This window comes from Ursus arctos, unplaced genomic scaffold (assembly GCF_023065955.2).
Source record: "Ursus arctos isolate Adak ecotype North America unplaced genomic scaffold, UrsArc2.0 scaffold_12, whole genome shotgun sequence".
Classification (NCBI taxonomy): domain Eukaryota; kingdom Metazoa; phylum Chordata; class Mammalia; order Carnivora; family Ursidae; genus Ursus; species Ursus arctos.
In genome coordinates, this window is record NW_026622786.1 from 3,006,187 (window position 1) to 3,024,073 (window position 17,887).

General features: G+C 54.1%; 1 protein-coding gene and 1 pseudogene across 2 annotated transcripts; both read right to left on the bottom strand.

The window, feature by feature from the left end:
- Positions 1–1,154: 1,154 nt before the first annotated feature.
- On the bottom strand, positions 1,155–1,781 carry LOC113246201 (translocon-associated protein subunit gamma-like; annotated as a pseudogene).
- Positions 1,782–3,489: 1,708 nt separating this feature from the next.
- PLEKHO1 (pleckstrin homology domain containing O1) lies at positions 3,490–17,351 on the bottom strand. Of its 2 annotated transcripts, none has more exons than XM_026486713.4 (7): positions 17,131–17,351; positions 16,433–16,579; positions 11,799–11,939; positions 10,996–11,100; positions 10,522–10,623; positions 6,883–9,386; positions 3,490–4,599 (listed from the first exon to the last, which is right to left on the bottom strand). In XM_026486713.4, the coding sequence occupies exons 1-6, from the start codon at positions 17,158–17,160 to the stop codon at positions 8,682–8,684; spliced, it is 1,230 nt and encodes a 409-aa protein (XP_026342498.1). In that variant the 5' UTR covers positions 17,161–17,351; the 3' UTR covers positions 3,490–4,599; positions 6,883–8,681. The 2 variants fall into 2 exon arrangements, with proteins under 2 accessions (XP_026342498.1, XP_057166290.1); XM_057310307.1 differs by having other exon boundaries at positions 6,539–9,386.
- Between the last annotated feature and the right edge of the window lie 536 nt (positions 17,352–17,887).

The following is a 17,887-nucleotide window of genomic DNA, read 5'->3' on the forward strand; positions in this document are numbered from 1 at the left end:
CCTTGCACGTCACCCCGGATAGGGGCCAGAGCAGTATTCCTAGGTATCGAACGTATTGTCTCCAGAACAAAGAGATCCACGAGGTGTTGTGTTTCCTTTGTGGATGTAATATGCAGCAGTCTGTCTTTATAGCAGATGTCCTAGCGTGCCTCTGACCCCTGGATCCCCCAAACTACTGCTGGGGGAGGTCCCTAGAATCTTCATAGAGTTTATACCGCACCCTCTTGAGTGAGTGTGTCTTACCAAGGCTTCCCGGGGCTAGCCACATCTTGCCCATTCTCTCCCGTCAGCTCAAGGTCATTGATGCGGCGGATGGATGCGGTACTCTCTGGGATGTCCACACGGTCTAGATCTTTTCTGAATATATCATGACAGAGATGGAGAGAGTTGTGGTAGCCGGGGGAAAAGCTAAATGAACGTTGCTCGGTCTATGGGAATGCTGCTTCTCATCCTCTTTCTGATTGGGACAGAGAAGAGTGTATATGTTACAACGATGGCCACAGGTCATGTACTTGAAGCCAGATTTATGTGCCGTAGCAAGAAGACCGCAGCCAGTGAGGCGGCCGCAGTCAGGGCTTGTTCTCCAGGATCCATCTGTTTTCTGTAGGAACCAGACTGGCGAATCACACAGAGGTATGTTAGAGACCACTATCCCTCGAGATCCTTAAGGGTGGTGCTGATTTCTGTCTTCCCTCCAAAATGGGATATATATATATATATATATATATATATAAATTTATTTTTTCCCCTTTCAATTCATTTAATTTCAACAATCTGTCAAAAAGGAGCCAATATGGGGCGCCTGGGTGGCACAGCGGTTAAGCGTCTGCCTTCGGCTCAGGGCGTGATCCCGTCGTTATGGGATCGAGCCCCACATCAGGCTCCTCCGCTATGAGCCTGCTTCTTCCTCTCCCACTCCCCCTGCTTGTGTTCCCTCTCTCGCTGGCTGTCTCTATCTCTGTCGAATAAACAAATAAATCTTAAAAAAAAAAAGCCAATAAACAAATATCGAATTACATTTTGTTGGGTTTTTCAAGCCTCCATCGGTGGACTATAGAAACATCTTGTGTGTCTCTCACCCTGACCCCCCTCTGCTTTTCCATATTCCACAGGCCACCCGTAGCTACAAAGCCAGGGGGCAAAGCCGGCACGGTCTACTTGGAGCCAGTAGACAGGAGGGCTCGAGGCCTGATGAAACACTTATGGACAAAACATAGTTCACCGTGGGGTTGAAGTCTGTCAACATAAAGAAGGAAACAACAACGACCAAGACCAGGAATAGGTGTTGTTACAGAAGATGGAAAGTGTTGTAGCTTCATTGTCAGAACTTCATTCTTCTTCCACGAGTTTCTTTCATCTTTTTCCTTTTGAGACATCTTTCTGTTATCAGCTTCAGAAAGTTTCAGAGTCACTTCCTTGGGAACAGCATCCTCCCTCTTCTGTGCTACTAGGGATGGTGGACACGATGAAGGTGTCCCCGAGGAGGAGGACTTGGGTGAGAGGTTGCAGCTGAAATCCTGCAGGATCAGCTCCTCCTCGGAACGCTGCTTGGAGCTGCCTTTGGGAGCCATGGTGGAGCCCACATGGTAAGTCGAAGTGTAGTTGACACGATGTTACATGAGCTGCAGTACACAACGTAGTGATTGGACAACCTGCATGTACGCTGTCCTCACCACAAGTGCAGCTGCCATCTGTCACCACACAACACTATTACAATACCATTGACTGTGTTCTCTATGCCATACCTTTCACCCCCATGACTTATTCCATAATTAGAAGCCTATGCCACCCCCTCCCACACCCCTTCACCCTTTTTGCCCATCCCTCCAAGTCTCCTTCTCTCTAGCAACCACTAGTTTGTTCTGGGATATTGTTTTTTATTTACCATCTTGCCTTAGGGGTGTGAGAGTGGGGAGAGAGGGAGATTTCAGAAGCTTCCCCACTGTGATAGGTGTTACCACATAAACCAATTACCCAACAGCCAAAATCAGTTCCAGTTACTCTTTCAGGAACTGGGGCAATGACCACCAGGTGGGGCCATGGACCCGTGGAGCATCTTAAGACCGACTTCAGCCAGGACTCCATTTTGATGGGCCAGGAGTCCATCAGTCTAATTCACCAAGTAGTCCATGTCCACAATGACATTTCAGGTGTCTGAATACCAGTATCATTTTAGACCCTAGGTCATGCTGGATACTCCCCCTCCCCTAGTTCACCGTTGCCCAAGTAAATGGCTGTTAAGTCCCTTTGGGAGAAGGACTGGTGGAATTATTACAATATCTACTTGCTGTACGGTCCTTCCTCCTGGGGACTCATCCACTTTTTCATTCAATAGATTTCAGGTCTGAAAACAATTTCAGGTGTAGGAACTGGGCAAGGGATCATGACATTTTTTTAAGTGTCTTTAAAAAGTTTTATATTTAACTGTGGTTAGAAGACCTATAATAAAATTTATCATCTTATCCATTTTTAAGTGTGCAGTTCAGTAGTGTTAAGCATATCCACAATGTTGTGCAGCCCAGCTCTAGAACATTCTCATCTTGCAACATGGAAACTCTGTACCCGTTAAACAACAACTCTCCATTTCCCCCTTCCCCCAGCCCCTGGAAACCACCATTCTACTTTCTGTTTCTATGAATCTGACTACTTTAGAGACCTCATATAAGTGGAATGATACAGCATTTGTTTTTTTGTGTCTGGCCTAGTTCACTTAGCATAATGTCCTCAAGGTTCCTGCGCTGGGCTCCACCCTGGGCATGGAGCCTACTTAAAAATAAAATAAAATAAAATAAAATAATAAAATAAAATAAAATAAAATATCCTCAAGGTTCATTCATATTGTAGTATATGACAGATTTCCTTCCTTTTAAAGGCTGGTTACTATTTCATTTTCTGTATATATGGTGCATTTCGTTTATCCATTCATCCTTTGATGGACACGAGTTACTTCCATCTCTGGCCCATTATGAATAATGCTGCTATAGACACGGGTGAGCAGATATCTCTTCAAGATCTTGCTTTCAATTTTTGGGGGTATATACTAGGAGTGGGATTGCTGGATCATGTGATAATTCTGTTTTTATTATTGTTTTCCACAGCGGATGCTCCATTTTACATTCTTACCAACAGTGCACAAGATTTTCAACTTCTCCAGTTTCTTCTGGCTGGAAACTGTTCTTGTCTCTTTATTATTTCTCCCTCAACTTTTGCTTGCAAACTGATTCCTTCTTTAGTTCCTTCCTCTTTCAATAACCTTATCATTTACAGCTAAGAAAAACACATTGGTATTGTTAGCATTCTGCTTGGAGTCACAGCAGTTTCCTCCCGGCTCATCCAGCCTGTACAGTCTTCTCGCTGCCTGCCCTTTTCGCCTCTGTCTGCTTCCTGGGCCCAGTGTGTTTTAGGGTTTAGGCCGTATCCCACTTCCACGTACCAATTTCTGTTTCAGTATCTACTGCTGAATTGCAAATCACCCCCAAACTAAATGGCTTAAGACGACAACGATTTATTCATTTCTCACAATTCTGTGGGTTGACCGGACAGTTGGTCTTCGGGTCTTGCTGGGTGAGCTGCGTTTAGCCAGTGTTTGTGTGGAGGCTGGATGCTGGGATGATTCTATGGTTTCAGGACCTCTTTCCCCATATGCTCTCACATCCTCAAGAATGCACGTCCAAGCTTCTCACATGCAGTGGGGGAACTGCAAGACCTTTCAGGGTCTAAGCTCTGGAACTTACACAATGGCACGTTCTGTTGGCGAAAGCAAGCTACAAGGCAAACCCAGATTCAAAGGGCCGTTGGGGAAATAGCAATGTCTCTCGAACAGAGGAGCAGTAAACTGACATTGCAGAAGAGCATGGAGGGAGGCTGATTCAGCAAGGACCCTTATTTAAGGCTTTTCCACATTTACTTAACTTGAAGTCGCCTGTTAGTCACTGCAGTAGAGATGTCAAATGGGCATGTGCCTGTAAGTTCTTTGATCTCCGAGGCAGGTCGGGGCCTGGAAAGTGAATTTGGGAGCCATCTACGCATAGTCATGATGCTTCTGGGAATTGTCCTGCCTACCCGGTTCCCGGTTGCTGTGTGCGTGTGGACTGTGGATGAAGCAGGGTGCGAGCGGAGTGCAGCCCGCTCAGCCAGAGCTGGGGGGAGGCTGGGGGAAGTGACCTTCTGTTCCTGAGGGGGCTCCAAGTCCCTCTCCCCGCTCGGGCAGAGAGCACTTCGCTAGCCTTCTCCTTCCCTTCCCACCTCAATAGAGCCGCAAGCGCTAGAGATGATGTTAGGACAGCTGGCCCGCCCGCAGAGGACGGAGGACGGGGCAGCATTCTACTGCCTTGTGTTGCCACCTACAGAAAGGAGCCCAGGAAACCGAGGACCACATCACCCTACTCATCTTCTCTCTGTTGTGTTGCAGTCCTGCTGGGTGGGAAAGCTGCACGAGCAACCAGACCCTCCCACCACTGACTGTTCTTCCCAGCCTTCATCTAGAAGACAGTAATTGGGCGTCGTAACGCTTTGTTAACCCAAACTCCATCACCTTTATTTGACGCTCTTCTGTGTTTCCTGGGAAGAAGAGGCTCTTTGCTCTCATTGTTTTAATATCTGGAAGAAGGAAAAGCAAGAGTGAGGCTGGATCTAGCATTTCTGAAAGAAGGAGGTGATTTCAGAGGTATTCCAAACCAGCCGGAAAGATGGGGGAGACCACCCCAACTTGTCCAACGCAGGAAGCAAAGAGGAAGGGGGATTAAGAGTTGGAGACTGGGGTGCAGATCAAGATTCTAGTGCTACCCACTCTTCTAGGGGTTGCTCTTCTCCACATTGTCCTTAAGAAAAAGAACACTGCCTTATGTGTCTCGTTTCTATTGCTGCACCAACGTCTACCCTCCTGATAACTCAGGAGGAGCTGGGAATCTGTATTCTTTCCAACCTTAACGCAGTTTTCCGCACATTTGTTAACTCTCCAAGAGCCTATTTTTAAACTGGTTCTGCTAATTTTTGCATTCTCCCCCTGCCTGCTTCCAAGGTCGGGGTTGGGTTGGGGCTGGGGCGAGGCATGTACAAGAGCTTCTGGCTCCATCTCTCATTTCCGGAGCTGAGCTGGGTTGTGTTAATTGACCTCAAGGGTCTCAGCTGTGCTAAGTTGGGTGTTTGTTAGATCTCGTTAGGCTTGTAATTAGTGCAGAAAATCTAGGTCAGAGGCAACTGGTTGGAGTGATGGTCTCAGGGGGCGTGAATAAAGGCGGGGAATAGCAAACAGGTTCCTGGGTCCGTGGGTGGGGTGAGCCGGGGACAGGGATCGGTGAGACTGGTGTCATACACTCAGACGGGTAGACACTGGGTCACGTGCAGAAAGGCGCTCAAACTCTTAGGTGCGTGAGTGTGCTGGTGCGTGTGCGTGCGTGTGTGTGCGTGCGTGTGTGTGTGGCGTTGGCTCCCACATTTACTCGGGTTTCTTTCCAACCTCTCCTTATATGGTGTGGCTCCGGAGCGGGCTGGGGATTGGCTGCTGTGGCGGGAGACTGGGAGCTTGGAAGAAAGGAGGAAGAGAAAGCCCCGAGCCGCGGACGGGAGCGGGGAGGGGAGGGGGCCGGAGCCCCGCTCCGAGGGCTGAGGAACGGGGCCGGGGCCGCTGGCCTGTGAGGTGTAGAACAGGGAGAGATTTGGGGGGGACTTTTCTGGGGCGAGTAAGGTAGACCACAGCGCTGACACAGGGGCTGGGAGCGAGGCTCAGCGCTCCGGGCTCAGCAGGCAGGCTTTCGGAAGGCGGGAGCAGGAGTTAGAGCAACTGGGGGGGGGGGGTCTCCCCTTTTCTTCTCACCCTGAACAGCCTACAGCTCTGCGAAATAGCCTGCACAGGAACCCCTCAGCTCTTCGGGTCTACACCGCAGACATTCTCCTCCCGTTCCCCAAACCCTACTTCACAAGCGAGAACGGGCAAAGTGGAGGAAAAGGCCGCCGACATAGGCAATGGCGGTTAGTTCACCTGTCTGCACGCCTCACCCCTTCCAGCTCTGCGTCCCGGGCTGCCTCACCTCCCCCGCCTAGGGCCTGCCGAAAGAGTCTCCCTTTTCCAGTTCCTTTGTGTAAGAAAGGAACAGGGCACAACCGATGGGAGAGGGACGGCAAGGAAGGAAAACACACTCCCTGAAGCAGGCCGGCGGGCAGCCGGGTAGCAAGCCAGTCGCTCCAGCTCCCCGTTTACCCCGAACCCAGCAACTGGAGGCAGTGGAGGCAACAGGGCAGGCGAAGACCTTGGGCTGATGGAATGCGGGGAGAGAGGTCTGGGCGAGGGGGAGCCGGGCTCCCCGAGCTGCGGCCTCCCGTCTGCCCACCTTCAGGGGCCCCGTGGGCTCGTCTCCAGCGCCGGAGTCGGGACATCTGGCGCTGCCCCTCTGCCTACCGTCCCCGGCGCTGCGCCTCCTTGAAGAAGGGGCGTGGGCACTGTGTGGCGTGGGGACTCGCTCCGCTCCCGCCCTAGAACGAAGTGGCAGTGACCAAGCCCGGGCCCTCGGTCTCCTAGCCCTCGCTGTCCCCAGCTCACCGTGTCATTTCCCTGAGCACAGCAGGCACGGCGGGTGCGTGGCCGGCGGGTGCGTGGCCGTGTGGCCCTTTGCTGAGTGTCGGCAGTTGGTTACCGGCCGGCCGGGAGGCAGGCATTTCCCTGTGTCCTCTTTGCCTGCCCAACAAGAACTCTCCATGTCGCAGATGAGAAAACCGACAGAAAGCGGCTGCCTTGCGTGGGGCCTCGTAATGAAAAAGTCAGAATCTGAACTCAGATCTGTCTGGTTCCAAAGCTGGGCTCATTTCACTCCCCTGTGGCCTGGTTCTGGTGCCTGGGCCTCCGTCCCCCTGGGGGGCCCCCAACTTTCTTTTCTGCTCCCTCACCTGTCATTCTGCTCCCAGGGCCTCCCTGTGTCCTCTAGCTCTGCTGGCAGCCACAGGGAGGTGGCACGTTGGGGTAGACATGTCCTTCTCGCTCTTGGCTTTTTCTTATGTGGGAGCAACCAGGAAGAAAAAGAAGAGGGAAAGTGCTGGCAAAATAAAATTAATACGAAGATGGGGACTTCTACAAGGAAATATTTTAACCTTGATTTTCATGATTTGACAACGGGTGGGTCTAGTGAACACGATGAGTTTGGGAGAGGGAGGCCTACGTGGAGGATGGCAAGCCTGCAGACCCAGATTTCCTCACCCGCTACCTCAGGAGACCCTGGGCAGGAGTTTAGGTGGCCCTCTGGTGTCCGTCCTTTCCCTCACTCAAGCAGGGTACTTATTCCTCGGGGAAGAGACTTGTTTAGAGAACAGCTAGAGCGAGGGAAAATCTTCAGCAGCTCATGGCGCAAGGACCTGTCCTCCGCAGGGACTGTTGAACTTGGAGACACCCCCATCGTGCTTACTTGGGATGTGGAAGCAACATCAGAGCAGAAGAATGGGAACTGAAGGGCCTGCGCGTCACCCTTTTCCTTTTCTCCCTCCTACCACGTCTTCCTGAATGTCAACATCCAAGAGGCAGTCTGTCCCCACGTTCCCCGTCTCCCCTCTCCCCTCCAAGAGAAGCGCTAGGTCTTGGCTCTTGGAGGCGAGATCTAGGAAAGAGGGTCAGGGGGCTAGCAAGGGGTGCCCATACTTCCAAGTGGTTTCTAAGCCCTTCAGTTGACTCATGCGGCTTTCTGTCCGCTTCTTGTCAAAACCCACTCAGCTCTTGCCTTCACGACTCTTCTCTGGACCCTGTCCCTGTTGCTAACCTGATCTTAGGAACTTCAGAGGAAGGGAGCAAACGAAACAGCGTGAGAGCTACCGTTGCCAAGCACGCAAGCGAGCCTGGCCAGGAGGCTGGCGGCGCGAGCATAACGAGGTTTCGCTGAAGTCGGGGCGGGATGAGTGTTGGGAGAGAGGTCTGAGGAAGGAGAGGGAGAGGCCACAGGAAACCTCGCTTGGCCAAAAGAGGAACCCGGGCACACGTCTGGTTTTCCCCTCAATCCTGCCCAGCTTGCATTGCAAATCAGTTTCGTTCTTAGTGCGTTCTTCTGTGGGGTCAGCCGCCCCTAGTTCCCCTGCACTGGGCCCCCCACGAAGGACCACACCGTTCCAACTGTCCAGCACTGGGTCTCTGAGTCGGTGTTGGGCCATGAAGGGGAGGAACACGGCAAACAAGGTATCCAGGCAGCTCAGTCTCATTAGAGGACGTGAGCAAGAAGCTGGTGTGTCTGGTGGGAGCCCCCAAACCCTACTCGGGGCCGGGACAGATGTCGCTGCTGTGAGCACAGACAGTTGGCTTCCGCAGCCCCGGGGCTAGAGCCGCACAGCTGAAATTTCACCCTCAGACTGCAAACCCGGAATGGGACGGAAGAGGAAAAGCCTGCCCCCCAAACTTAGCTGAGCCATGTCCTCGGAGCAGCAGTACGTCCCTGCCGCGTCAGAGGGGTACCCCCCACCCCCATCTGGGTGAAAGCTTCTTAACACTGCTGTCGGGGTCACCGCTTCGGATCTGAGGCAGCTGGTGTCAGAAACAGGCCCGGATGAGGAAGGAAAGGGGGGTGGGGGTAAGGCCGGCCAGCACAAGAGCAACAAGGTTGTGCGTTGGTTTTTTTCCCTTTTTTTGAGGTAAATAAAAAAGCTTTATCCCGCAACGCTTGGAGCCAAGAGTCCGCGTCCCCCACCCGCCCGGTGCGGCCGCCCGGCCTTCACATCAGGCTCTTCCGGTACTGACTGTGCTGAGCGGCCGGCCTGGGGCGGGAGCCGGGCGTCTGCGGGTCCATCTGTCTGTACAGGTCCCTCAGCTCCCGGACTTCCTGCAGCACCCGCTTCGCCTGGCTCCAGGTCGACGACGCCTCTCCCAGCAGCCGCTCCGTCTCCAGCAGCAGCTGCTCCGACTCCGAGTCGGGCGGGGAGCGAGGGGGCTCCTTGGCCTTTCGCTTCCCGTCTCCCAGTCCCTGAACCTCCGCCAGCAGCTCCTGAGTCTTCTCCAGTTTCCTCGCCACCAGGTCCTGGAGCCGGGACAGCTGCCCCGGGTGCGGCGGAACGAGGGCCGCGGGGTGCTCGGCCCGCGCCTGCACGGTGCGGCCCGGGGCGGCGTCCCGCTGGGACAGGATCTCCTCCAAGGAGGCGCAGCGGCCCTTCTCCGGGGGGGTCAACCTCTTAGGCGCCTGGGGCGTGTAGGTGGCCCCTCTGTCTGGCTTCTCCCACGACCGGGGCAGGCCGCCGGCTCGGTCTGAGGAGGGCTGCGTGCGGTCCGAGTCCGCCCTCCGCCGGCCGCCGGCCAGCTGCGCCACGGACTTGTCCAGGTCCACCCGGAAGCTCTCGGCGCACGACGTCGGCTCCTCAGGGGCAGGCTCCTCCTCCTGGATCAGGTCCAGGGTCAGCATCCCGTCCGAGGTAGAGGTGGAGGCCTAGAGGGGGAGAGCGCGGGCAGGAACCGCCATCGGTAGGCCGCTCGGGAGTGACCAACGGGCCGCTTCCGCCTCAGCACGGCTCCCCAAGGGAGAAGCCTCCGCCCTGACTGCGCCCTTTGACCTCCGCCCTGACTGCGCCCTTTGACCTCCGGCCTGACTGCGCCCTTTGACCTTCGTACCGTGTCTCACTCCTTCGATAGCGATCGGAACTTTGCTCTTATCTTTCTGTGAGTCAAAGTGACTTCGCCTGCTTGTTTTCCACACTCTCCGTTTTACTAAACCTCCTGAAGAGTGCCTGCGTTGCTCGCCTTGTGGACTCGAAGCATCAGACTGGGGTCGACACCACACAGCACAGTCCCTGTCCTTCTCCATCTGGGTCCTCTGAGCCCCACGCCGCAACTGCCTCTGCCCGCCAGAGCTCAGAACCCCTCGCCTTAAAGTAAAACTTGTTCTATTTCCAGAATATTGTAATAATACAAAAGAATTCCGGTACTATTCAGCACCTCATGCATATTGACATCTATGTTGTTTCAGTCATTCCTTCCTCACAGCAGCCCTTCAAGGCAGGCACGATGGCTGCCCCCCTTTCCCGCTGAAGACGCGCGGCTTCAGGGAATCGCTTCAGGGAAAAGCTAGGTTCCAACCTGGTTCTGTCCGATTCCAAATCCTGTCTTCTTTCTAGTCTACCCGACTGCCTCCCTCCCTAGAGACTGAGAGCTCGGACAGTGAGAGGAACCACACCGTGTGTGATACAGGGGTCACGGTGATCCTTTCTCCTGGAAGCGACTTTAGGGCCTGAAGCTGCTCACCTCAGGCTGGCCGCCATTGCGCAGAAACTTCTACTCCATGGTATAGCACTCACCTCTTCTATTTTCACTTTCCTTGTGGGTAGATCTCATTTTCCACAAGGAATGATACATTTATTGAGGGCAAGGACTTTTGAACTCATAGTAGGTGCTTAATACATATTTCTGATTTGGAGGAATCGGGCAGGGGTACAGGGTGAAGGGATTTCCCTAGCCTTTGACCTTGGTACCACAAATGCCTCTTGTGGGCTGGACAGTCTTGTCTGAGACAGACCGACATGGAGTTGGCCCTTCAACAAATTTTATTTTCTTACAATCTTACGTACCACAGCCATCAGGTGTCCCCGAGTTGGGGGGCGGCGGGAGTGCTGGATTTTTGCCCTGTCTCGAGTGGGGTGGGCGAGATAGCTGTCCTCCTCAACGGTGACCTGAAGAGATGCACTGTGAGTCTTGGGTGCTCTTCAGAGACTGTCCCAACCCAGCAGCCTCTGAGGCCTGAACATGCCTGGACTGAGAAATAAACCCACCCCATTAACTGCTTCTGAGAAAATCCAAGGGCAAGGCCTTTACTGCACGTGTGGGGTCTCCAAGGTTGGCCCCATCCATCACAAAGCATGGAAAGAGGAGTTGGCAGAAAGACTCAGAAGGTGGGAGAATGGGGTTTTCAAAGGGAGCTAAAGAAGTGTAGCTCATGGGGGATAGCAAGTTAAGTGTGTCCACCCCATAATCTCCCCCTTTAAGTGAGTCACGGTTACTGCCTCTGCCCTGGTGTTCCTCCCCTCCAAATGAACCCCCCTGACCTCATCCAAGATGCGGTTCTTGGCTCGGGTGATAGCAGAGTTGAGGGCATTGATCCACGATTCCTTCTCTTCTGGACTCACTGCCAGGAAGATCAGGTTGGGAGCCTGTGAGGGGAAGACACTTGGTTCAGCCAGGGTTTTAGGGTTCGTGCCTCACTAGGACAGTGAAAAAATAAGGAATTATCATCTCATTCTCTTAGACCCAGCTCCTAGAAGGAGAGAGATTCTGCTTCTGGAGTCATGCATAACCTAAGGACACCAGCCTCTATTCCTAGAAGATGCCACAGCTCAGAGGTTGTTTCAGAAATGGCCAAAGAAGAGCTAGGAAGGGTAATGGATACTAATACGTCATTGGAGATAATTACAGGAGGTTTGATAAATGATAAAGGACAGGTACTAAAATAAAGATCTTTAAGTATTTGAGTAAACAGAATGTGACAGGAACTTTCCTAAGTCCCCTCAGACAAGAAAAATTAGCTTCAGAACTTCACCTATCAGGGTACAAGGAAAGTGATTTTCTTCCTAGAGATGTAAGACGTATGTGTGCGGGTGTGCCTGTGCGTGTGTGTGAGAGCGAGCGAGAGATGATCTCTGTGGTTGGACAGTTTTAAGGCTGGCTTGCCTGGAGGGAAGGAGATGGCCACAATATTCTCAGGTTAAAGAACAGAAGCTGGCAGGAGAGCAAGTCCAGGACTTCTGAGCCAGAGTGGAGAGAGAGAACCTGAAGGGCGAAGGTGTTCTCCTCTGCCCCCCACATGCAAGCCGCCGCTGTTCCAAGGGCCGAGGAGGCAGGACAGACATACCGTGTTGCCGGGCTGTTTGGAGTGGGCAAGAGTAAACTTGCTGTGATTTTTCTTGCTCCTGCTCTTGGATTTCCGGAGCTCTTCACACTTCTCATAGTCACTCAGGTCAAACACCTCTTGAATATTTTTCTCATCTTTTACCTAGGGGAGGGTTAGAGGGGAGGTGCTGAGGATAAAATGACTTCATGCCTTCCCCAGGCTGTTATTTTAGACGGGTCTTGGGAAGCAGGAGAAGCCTAAGGAGAGGGGAGGGAGGACAGGCCAGGAGAGCTGTCTGACCCAAGGCCCACACAGGCCTGACAGCAGGCACAGCCCTGGGGCAGCCCTCAAGCCCTGACTCTTAGGTGGGTTTCCCTGTAAACCCCTTATCCCCACTCTCTTCAGCTGAGCTCCTGGTTCAGGGCCCCAGGATGTCTCTCTTCACTCTGACCCCGGTCATGTCCTTCAAAAGACCAGGCTTACGTGGCTAATAGGTTAATCCTATCATCCAGAGGGAGGAGGTAATAGCAGGGTCAACATCAGCGGGCGACTGGAGGCAAAGGCTACCTCTGGTCTCCCCCATCTTATGAAAAGTTTACACTGTCGCTCTAAAAAAATATATTTTATTAATTTTTTTAAAGATTTTATTTATGTGACAGAGAGACAGCCAGCGAGAGAGGGAACACAGCAGGGAAGTGAGAGAGGAAGAAGCAGGCTCCCAGCAGAGGAGCCTGATGTGGGGCTCGATCCCGCAACGCCGGGATCACGCCCTGAGCCGAAGGCAGACGCTTTAAAGACTGCGCTACCCAGGCGCCCCGTATTTTATTAATTTTTTAAGTGATCTCTACACCCAACATGGGGCTTGAAGTCAGAACCCCAAGATCAAGAGCCACACGCTCCACTGACGGGCCAGCCAGGCTTTCTTACCGAGCCAACTCCCTCCTCATATACTATTCTAAAGAGCGCCATCGAGCCCCCTCGTTTCAGGAGCTTCGGCACCAGAGAAACAGCAGTCCCCTGCGCTCAGTTTGTTCAGACAAGCTGAAAATACACCTGCAGTTCATACCCTCCTTCTGCCCTCCAAGGTACTGAGACAACCCGGCCCGGCCCGTGCAGGCTTCGAGAGCCACCGAAGTCATCCACTTCTCTCTAAACACAGATGCGCTTCCGCTGTCCCCAGAGGACGGCATTTCAGACTTGTATTCTGCTATTTCTTTCCCCGGTTCCAGTTTGAGAGTCTCAGCACCTTCCTGCCGGGAAGTTCTACTTTGGGTCTAAACTGAGCCCTTCTTGCTCCTGGTGTCTCTCTTGCACCCTGGTTCCACCCTTCGAAGCTTTAGCCTGCATTTGGCTCTTCACTCTCTTGCCAAATGTCTCATCAGAGACCACAATTCTCTCTACATCCTCTGACCCCAACCAGCCTTGGTGGAGTGCCACCAAGCACGTTCCAGTAATATTTCTGCCTCGCCATTGTTTCTCCTCTCTGCTCAGGTGTTCCCCACAGGCCTGGGACTCTGAAGCTATGGCTCATGGATTGTTCTGGCTTGCAAGAGGAGAGAGACTTAGTCACCGGCTCAGAGGAGCAGCCTGCCATGAGGAAGCCCTTTCGCCCTCTGCCGTTTTGAGCCTGGGCTTGGAAGACCCTGGGAATGAGCTGCTTGTGTTTTCCTGGGATGAGAGATGTCTCATTAAAACGAAACAAACAGATAAAAGTAGTCTCCTATCTCCCTTGGAAGCAGCCACCCTCCCTGACTGGAATTCTCTCTCAAGTGCTGAGCTGGGAACTGCGCACATGCAGGTGACTTCATCTGTTCTCCTGGTTCTCAGCAGCCTTGAGGTGGGGGACTGAATCTGTCTTCCGCTCCCCGGCTCAGCTCTGGTCTTGCATCTGCCTGTCCTTCGGACTTGCTGCTGGGGCCAGGGGACTGACACAGAGGAGGAGGGCTCATCACACAGCCTCGTTGGGGGCAATGGCTGCTCATACATCTGCCCGTTCCTGCGGGCCTGGCGCGCCTCCTCGCCGGCTTTGGGCTCTAAGTGACCAGAGGCCCCGGGGGGATTGTGTATGGAAGTGGAGAAGACGTCGGCAAGGGGTATCTAAGAACAATTCCCAGAAACGTGGGGCAGGGAGGGAGGATGATGCATCAGTCCTCCTGCCCTTCTCCTCAGACTTGAGACAATCAGCAGCCACCAGAGCGCTTAGAGAGGAAAGTGCTGGGTGTGTGTATGGAGCCAGGGGACAGAGTCACTTGTTCTGTTTTCCTTACAGGAAGGGAAGGGAAGGGAGAAGGGAAGGGAAGGGAGGGGGTATTCTGCCTTGGACACGGCTGACAAGGAGCTCCAGGAAGGAGACAGTGGCAGAGGTTAGGCCTTGATAGGGCAGTGGTAGGAGGAGGGGCAAGACAAACAGCAGGACGAGTATATTCCAGTTCCCACGGAAGACGGGCAACTCCGAGACCCTTGCCTTTCCTCCACCAAATGCCCAAAGGCTCATTTACTCATCTTCCAAAGCTAACCCTTTCCCCTGGGCCCACAGAAAGGGGCTGTCCCTTGCCAAAAAAGATGCCCTGAACCCAATTTCCTCTACCAGGAGATCTCCCTAAGATCTAGCTTCTGTTCCTATGCATCAACCCCATGATCTTAAGGTGCGCTTTGACTGAGGAAAACGATTAATAACAACAAACAGAAGGATTTCTTTGGTGGAGGTGGTGGTGGGAGACCCTGCCTTTATGAGGAGAAGTAACAAAAAAGACCGTTGAAAATTCGAGGGGAGAGGGTTAGGAATATTCTTATGTTAACACATAAATTACAAACATTATACTTTGCGTTAAAAAAAAAATCTTGACTCTATTAGCTCTGGAGCTTGTGGGAAGTGGGCAGAATAGAGCCTAGAGTCTACTGTCAGCTTCACCCTTAGTCCAGGCCCGCCGTAGCCCGGAAACGGGCTCCAAAGAAGAGGAGTAACGGGAGGCTTGTTCCCACTTCTCCTGCACCCTTCTCAGCAGGGGGCCGCGGGCCCCATGACCGGTCAGATGCTCTTGACTCACAGGACACCAGCCTCGGAGGCTGAGGTCATTCCATCCTTCCCCCTGTTTCTGTACTCCTTCCTCCACAAACAAGGAGCAAGCACGCTCATCTGTTCCAAGACTCTGTCCTTTGGACAAATAACAAACAAGAAAAGATGTCTTGTTCCTTCTACCCTTTCACTGTTCTCATGGTTCCCTTTTGACGTGTGGGAAGTTCTCCCTGATTGCTCACCAGAGTTTCCTGCCATTATGAAGTTTGGGGAAGACAGGAGATACACTTTGACAACACTTGTTTATTACTAGTATTTTTTAAACTGGAAAGCCAGCAAATTGTGGAAAAACCTTCTATAGGATCCGGGATTGGGTGGAGGTGGCCCTTAAAAATAAATCCTGCTTTCAAAGTCTTATTATCTCACCACCCTCCATCACCAAGTTCCCAGCTTAGCGTAAACAGTCAGGTCAAAACACCCAGAAGAGGGATGGCTTGGGCCTGGGCACAGCTTAGCTCTTCCCTACTTGCCTAGGGACACGATCTGTTCAGATGAATACTTTCTCTAGGACTGCGCATGTGTCTGTTTCGATACCATAAAAGGATTTATTTACCTAAATATAGTCTACCGCCGAAAGCAGAAGAGGTTAGAACTCAGGGTGGACTTCCCAGTTAGGCCTGGGGGAGGGAACACAGGATTGGGGGAGGAAGGGCCACCCAACCAGGGGAGTACAGGACAGTCTCCTAGCCTAATGCGGACGCAGTCTCAGAAGTAGGGACTGGAACGACTTCCAACTCATGGAGGGCAATGTCAGTTTCTCAGGTGTTAACTTATCTCAAGAAATAGAGATAAAAGGGAGAAAAATGAGGATTCAATGATCTGGGCTCAGGTTCTGAATGTGGACTGTGGTTTTCATTTTAACTACCCAGGGACGGACAGGGCTTTGTGACTCCATTTGTCTCTTTTCTGATACAAATGGGGGAAGTTATGAAGAAGGTGGAGAATGAGTTTCTTACTGCCTTTTTTTTTTTTTTTTTTTAATTGCGTGCGAAGCATACTGGTTAGGAACGTTGGCTTCAACAGAAATAACTGCCACTCATAGACACTCTGCCTGAGGTCATATGAGACTGACCCAGGGTTGTGTACGTGGTTTCTGGGATTGGGGCAGCTGCCCGTGTGATACGACCTGCATGTGCCCCCCGCTAGAGACAGGAGAGAGGAGGTTAGCGGGCTTGGGGTACGGGGGCGGGAAGGGATGAAGAAGAAGCTGAACAGAGTTTTTCAGCAGCTGTAGCAAGGGAAAAAAAAAGTCCTACCTTCAGCTAGCTGCCAGGATAGGGTAGGGGGCAGCAGGGGACACTTAGAACTTTTGGGACACCTTGGGAGGGGGGTTATGGTCGTTGTCAGAAAGGTGTTTATCATGAAGTAAGATGCACGCTCAACTTCGAATTCTAACTCGGGTCTTCTGGAGAAAGGGTGACCCTTCTCTGCAGATCCGATAGGGGTAGAGACCAACCGAAGTGCTGAACTTGCTTTGGAACAAAATGGGGGGTGAGGGAAGGGGGTCGGTAAGTCCCCCGTGGAGGGACAAAACGGGGAGTAAGAGGAAACAGGGACAGAGGCGGCAAAGGGCACCTACCTCCTTCTCAGAGACGTACAGCTGGTCCCCCTTCAGCACCACATAACGGTTTTTCCAAATCTCCCTGAAAATCCCTTTCCCGCAGAATTTCCGGACCCAGCCGACCTTCTCGGGCGGCGCGGACGGGTGACTGCCATCCTGAAGCCCCTGCCCCAGAGCAAGAGCAGAACCTTCCGGTTAGGGGGCTGCCGCGTTCCCCGCGGCTCCTTCCGGCCCTCGCGACCCCCCTCGGCTCCCCTCTCCGCCTTTCCCGTGACCGCCCCCCCGGAGGCCGGACTCAGGGCGCCCAGCGTTCGCGCCCCACTTCTCGGAAGGCTCTCACCGCGGGCAGCTCTGTGCCCCGCCGCTGCCCTCCCGCTGCCCCCACATCCACAACTCCGAGTGCGGGAGGCAGGGGCTGGCCGGCCTGGGCGCAGGGGGGCCTCCGGCTGGCCGCCAGGGCCCCCGCCCCCTCCCGCAGCCTCGGTCCCCGCCGCGCCGGGCTTCGCGGTGCTTTATTTTATTTCTCATTGTCTCGGGGCCGCTGCAGCGCGCACGCAGGCGGCGGCCGGCCGCCCGGGGAGGGGGCGCCGGGGGCGCGCGGAAAGTGAGCCAAGTCCAAGCCCCCGACCCAGGTCCGCGCACAAAGCCCCCGGCGGCGCCGGGGCCGCGGGGCCGGGGTCCTCGGAGCGGCCGGCGGCGGGCGCGGGCGCACTCACCCTCTTGGTGGAATTGTTCTTCTTCATCATTCCGGGTGGGCGCGGGCGCGGGGGAAGGGGCCGGCTGGCGGAGCTGCCCCCGGCGCCGCCGCCGCTCCTCCCTCCCTCTCCCGGACTCTCCCCTTCTTTGTAGCTCCGGTTACACTAAAGGCCGGCCTCCCTCGCACTCGCACACACACGCACGCCCGCTCCCCGCCCCTCGGCGCCCTCCATCCCGGCGCCCACGCGGCCCGGGCCCCGCGCGCCCCCGCCGCCAGCTCCCCGGCCCGGCGCGCTGTGGGCGGCCCGGCCCGCGCCCCGCGGTTCCATCCGCCGGCCCGCTGACGTTGCGAGTTCAGAATAAAGGGCGAATCGCGGAGCCGGAGATGGTGCGCTCCCCCACCCCCCTCCTTTGTTTCTGACTCGCTGAGGGTGAAGAAGACAGACCCAAACCCAGCCGGAGAGCGGCTCCCAGGGGGGCGCCGGACCCACGCTCGCACCTGCGGCCGGAGCCAGGGGCGGAGCCCGACACACCGACAGGCCGGACCTGCCTAGACAGACCGCGGAGGCGGCTGCAGCGGATAATGGAGAGAGATTTAGGAAGACCGAGATAACCTAGATCGAGATCGGCTCCCTCCCAAACGCAAAACAAAAACAAGAGCGGGAGGTGGGAGGGCGCCCGCCTCACGGGAACCGGCCTCTGGAATTCACACCGCCTAGGTGGTAGAGGTAGTGGCCTGGGGTAGGTCAGGTGTTGGGGAAAAGTTTTATGCTCCCG

Coding starts and splice junctions, on each gene's coding strand:
- PLEKHO1 (XM_026486713.4), bottom strand. CDS start 17,160: ATGATGAAGAAGAACAATTCCACCAAGAGG. Junction 16,580..17,130: donor AGAACAATTCCACCAAGAGG/GTGAGTGCGCCC, acceptor GCTCTGGGGCAG/GGGCTTCAGGATGGCAGTCA. Junction 10,624..10,995: donor AGAACCGCATCTTGGATGAG/GTCAGGGGGGTT, acceptor GCATCTCTTCAG/GTCACCGTTGAGGAGGACAG.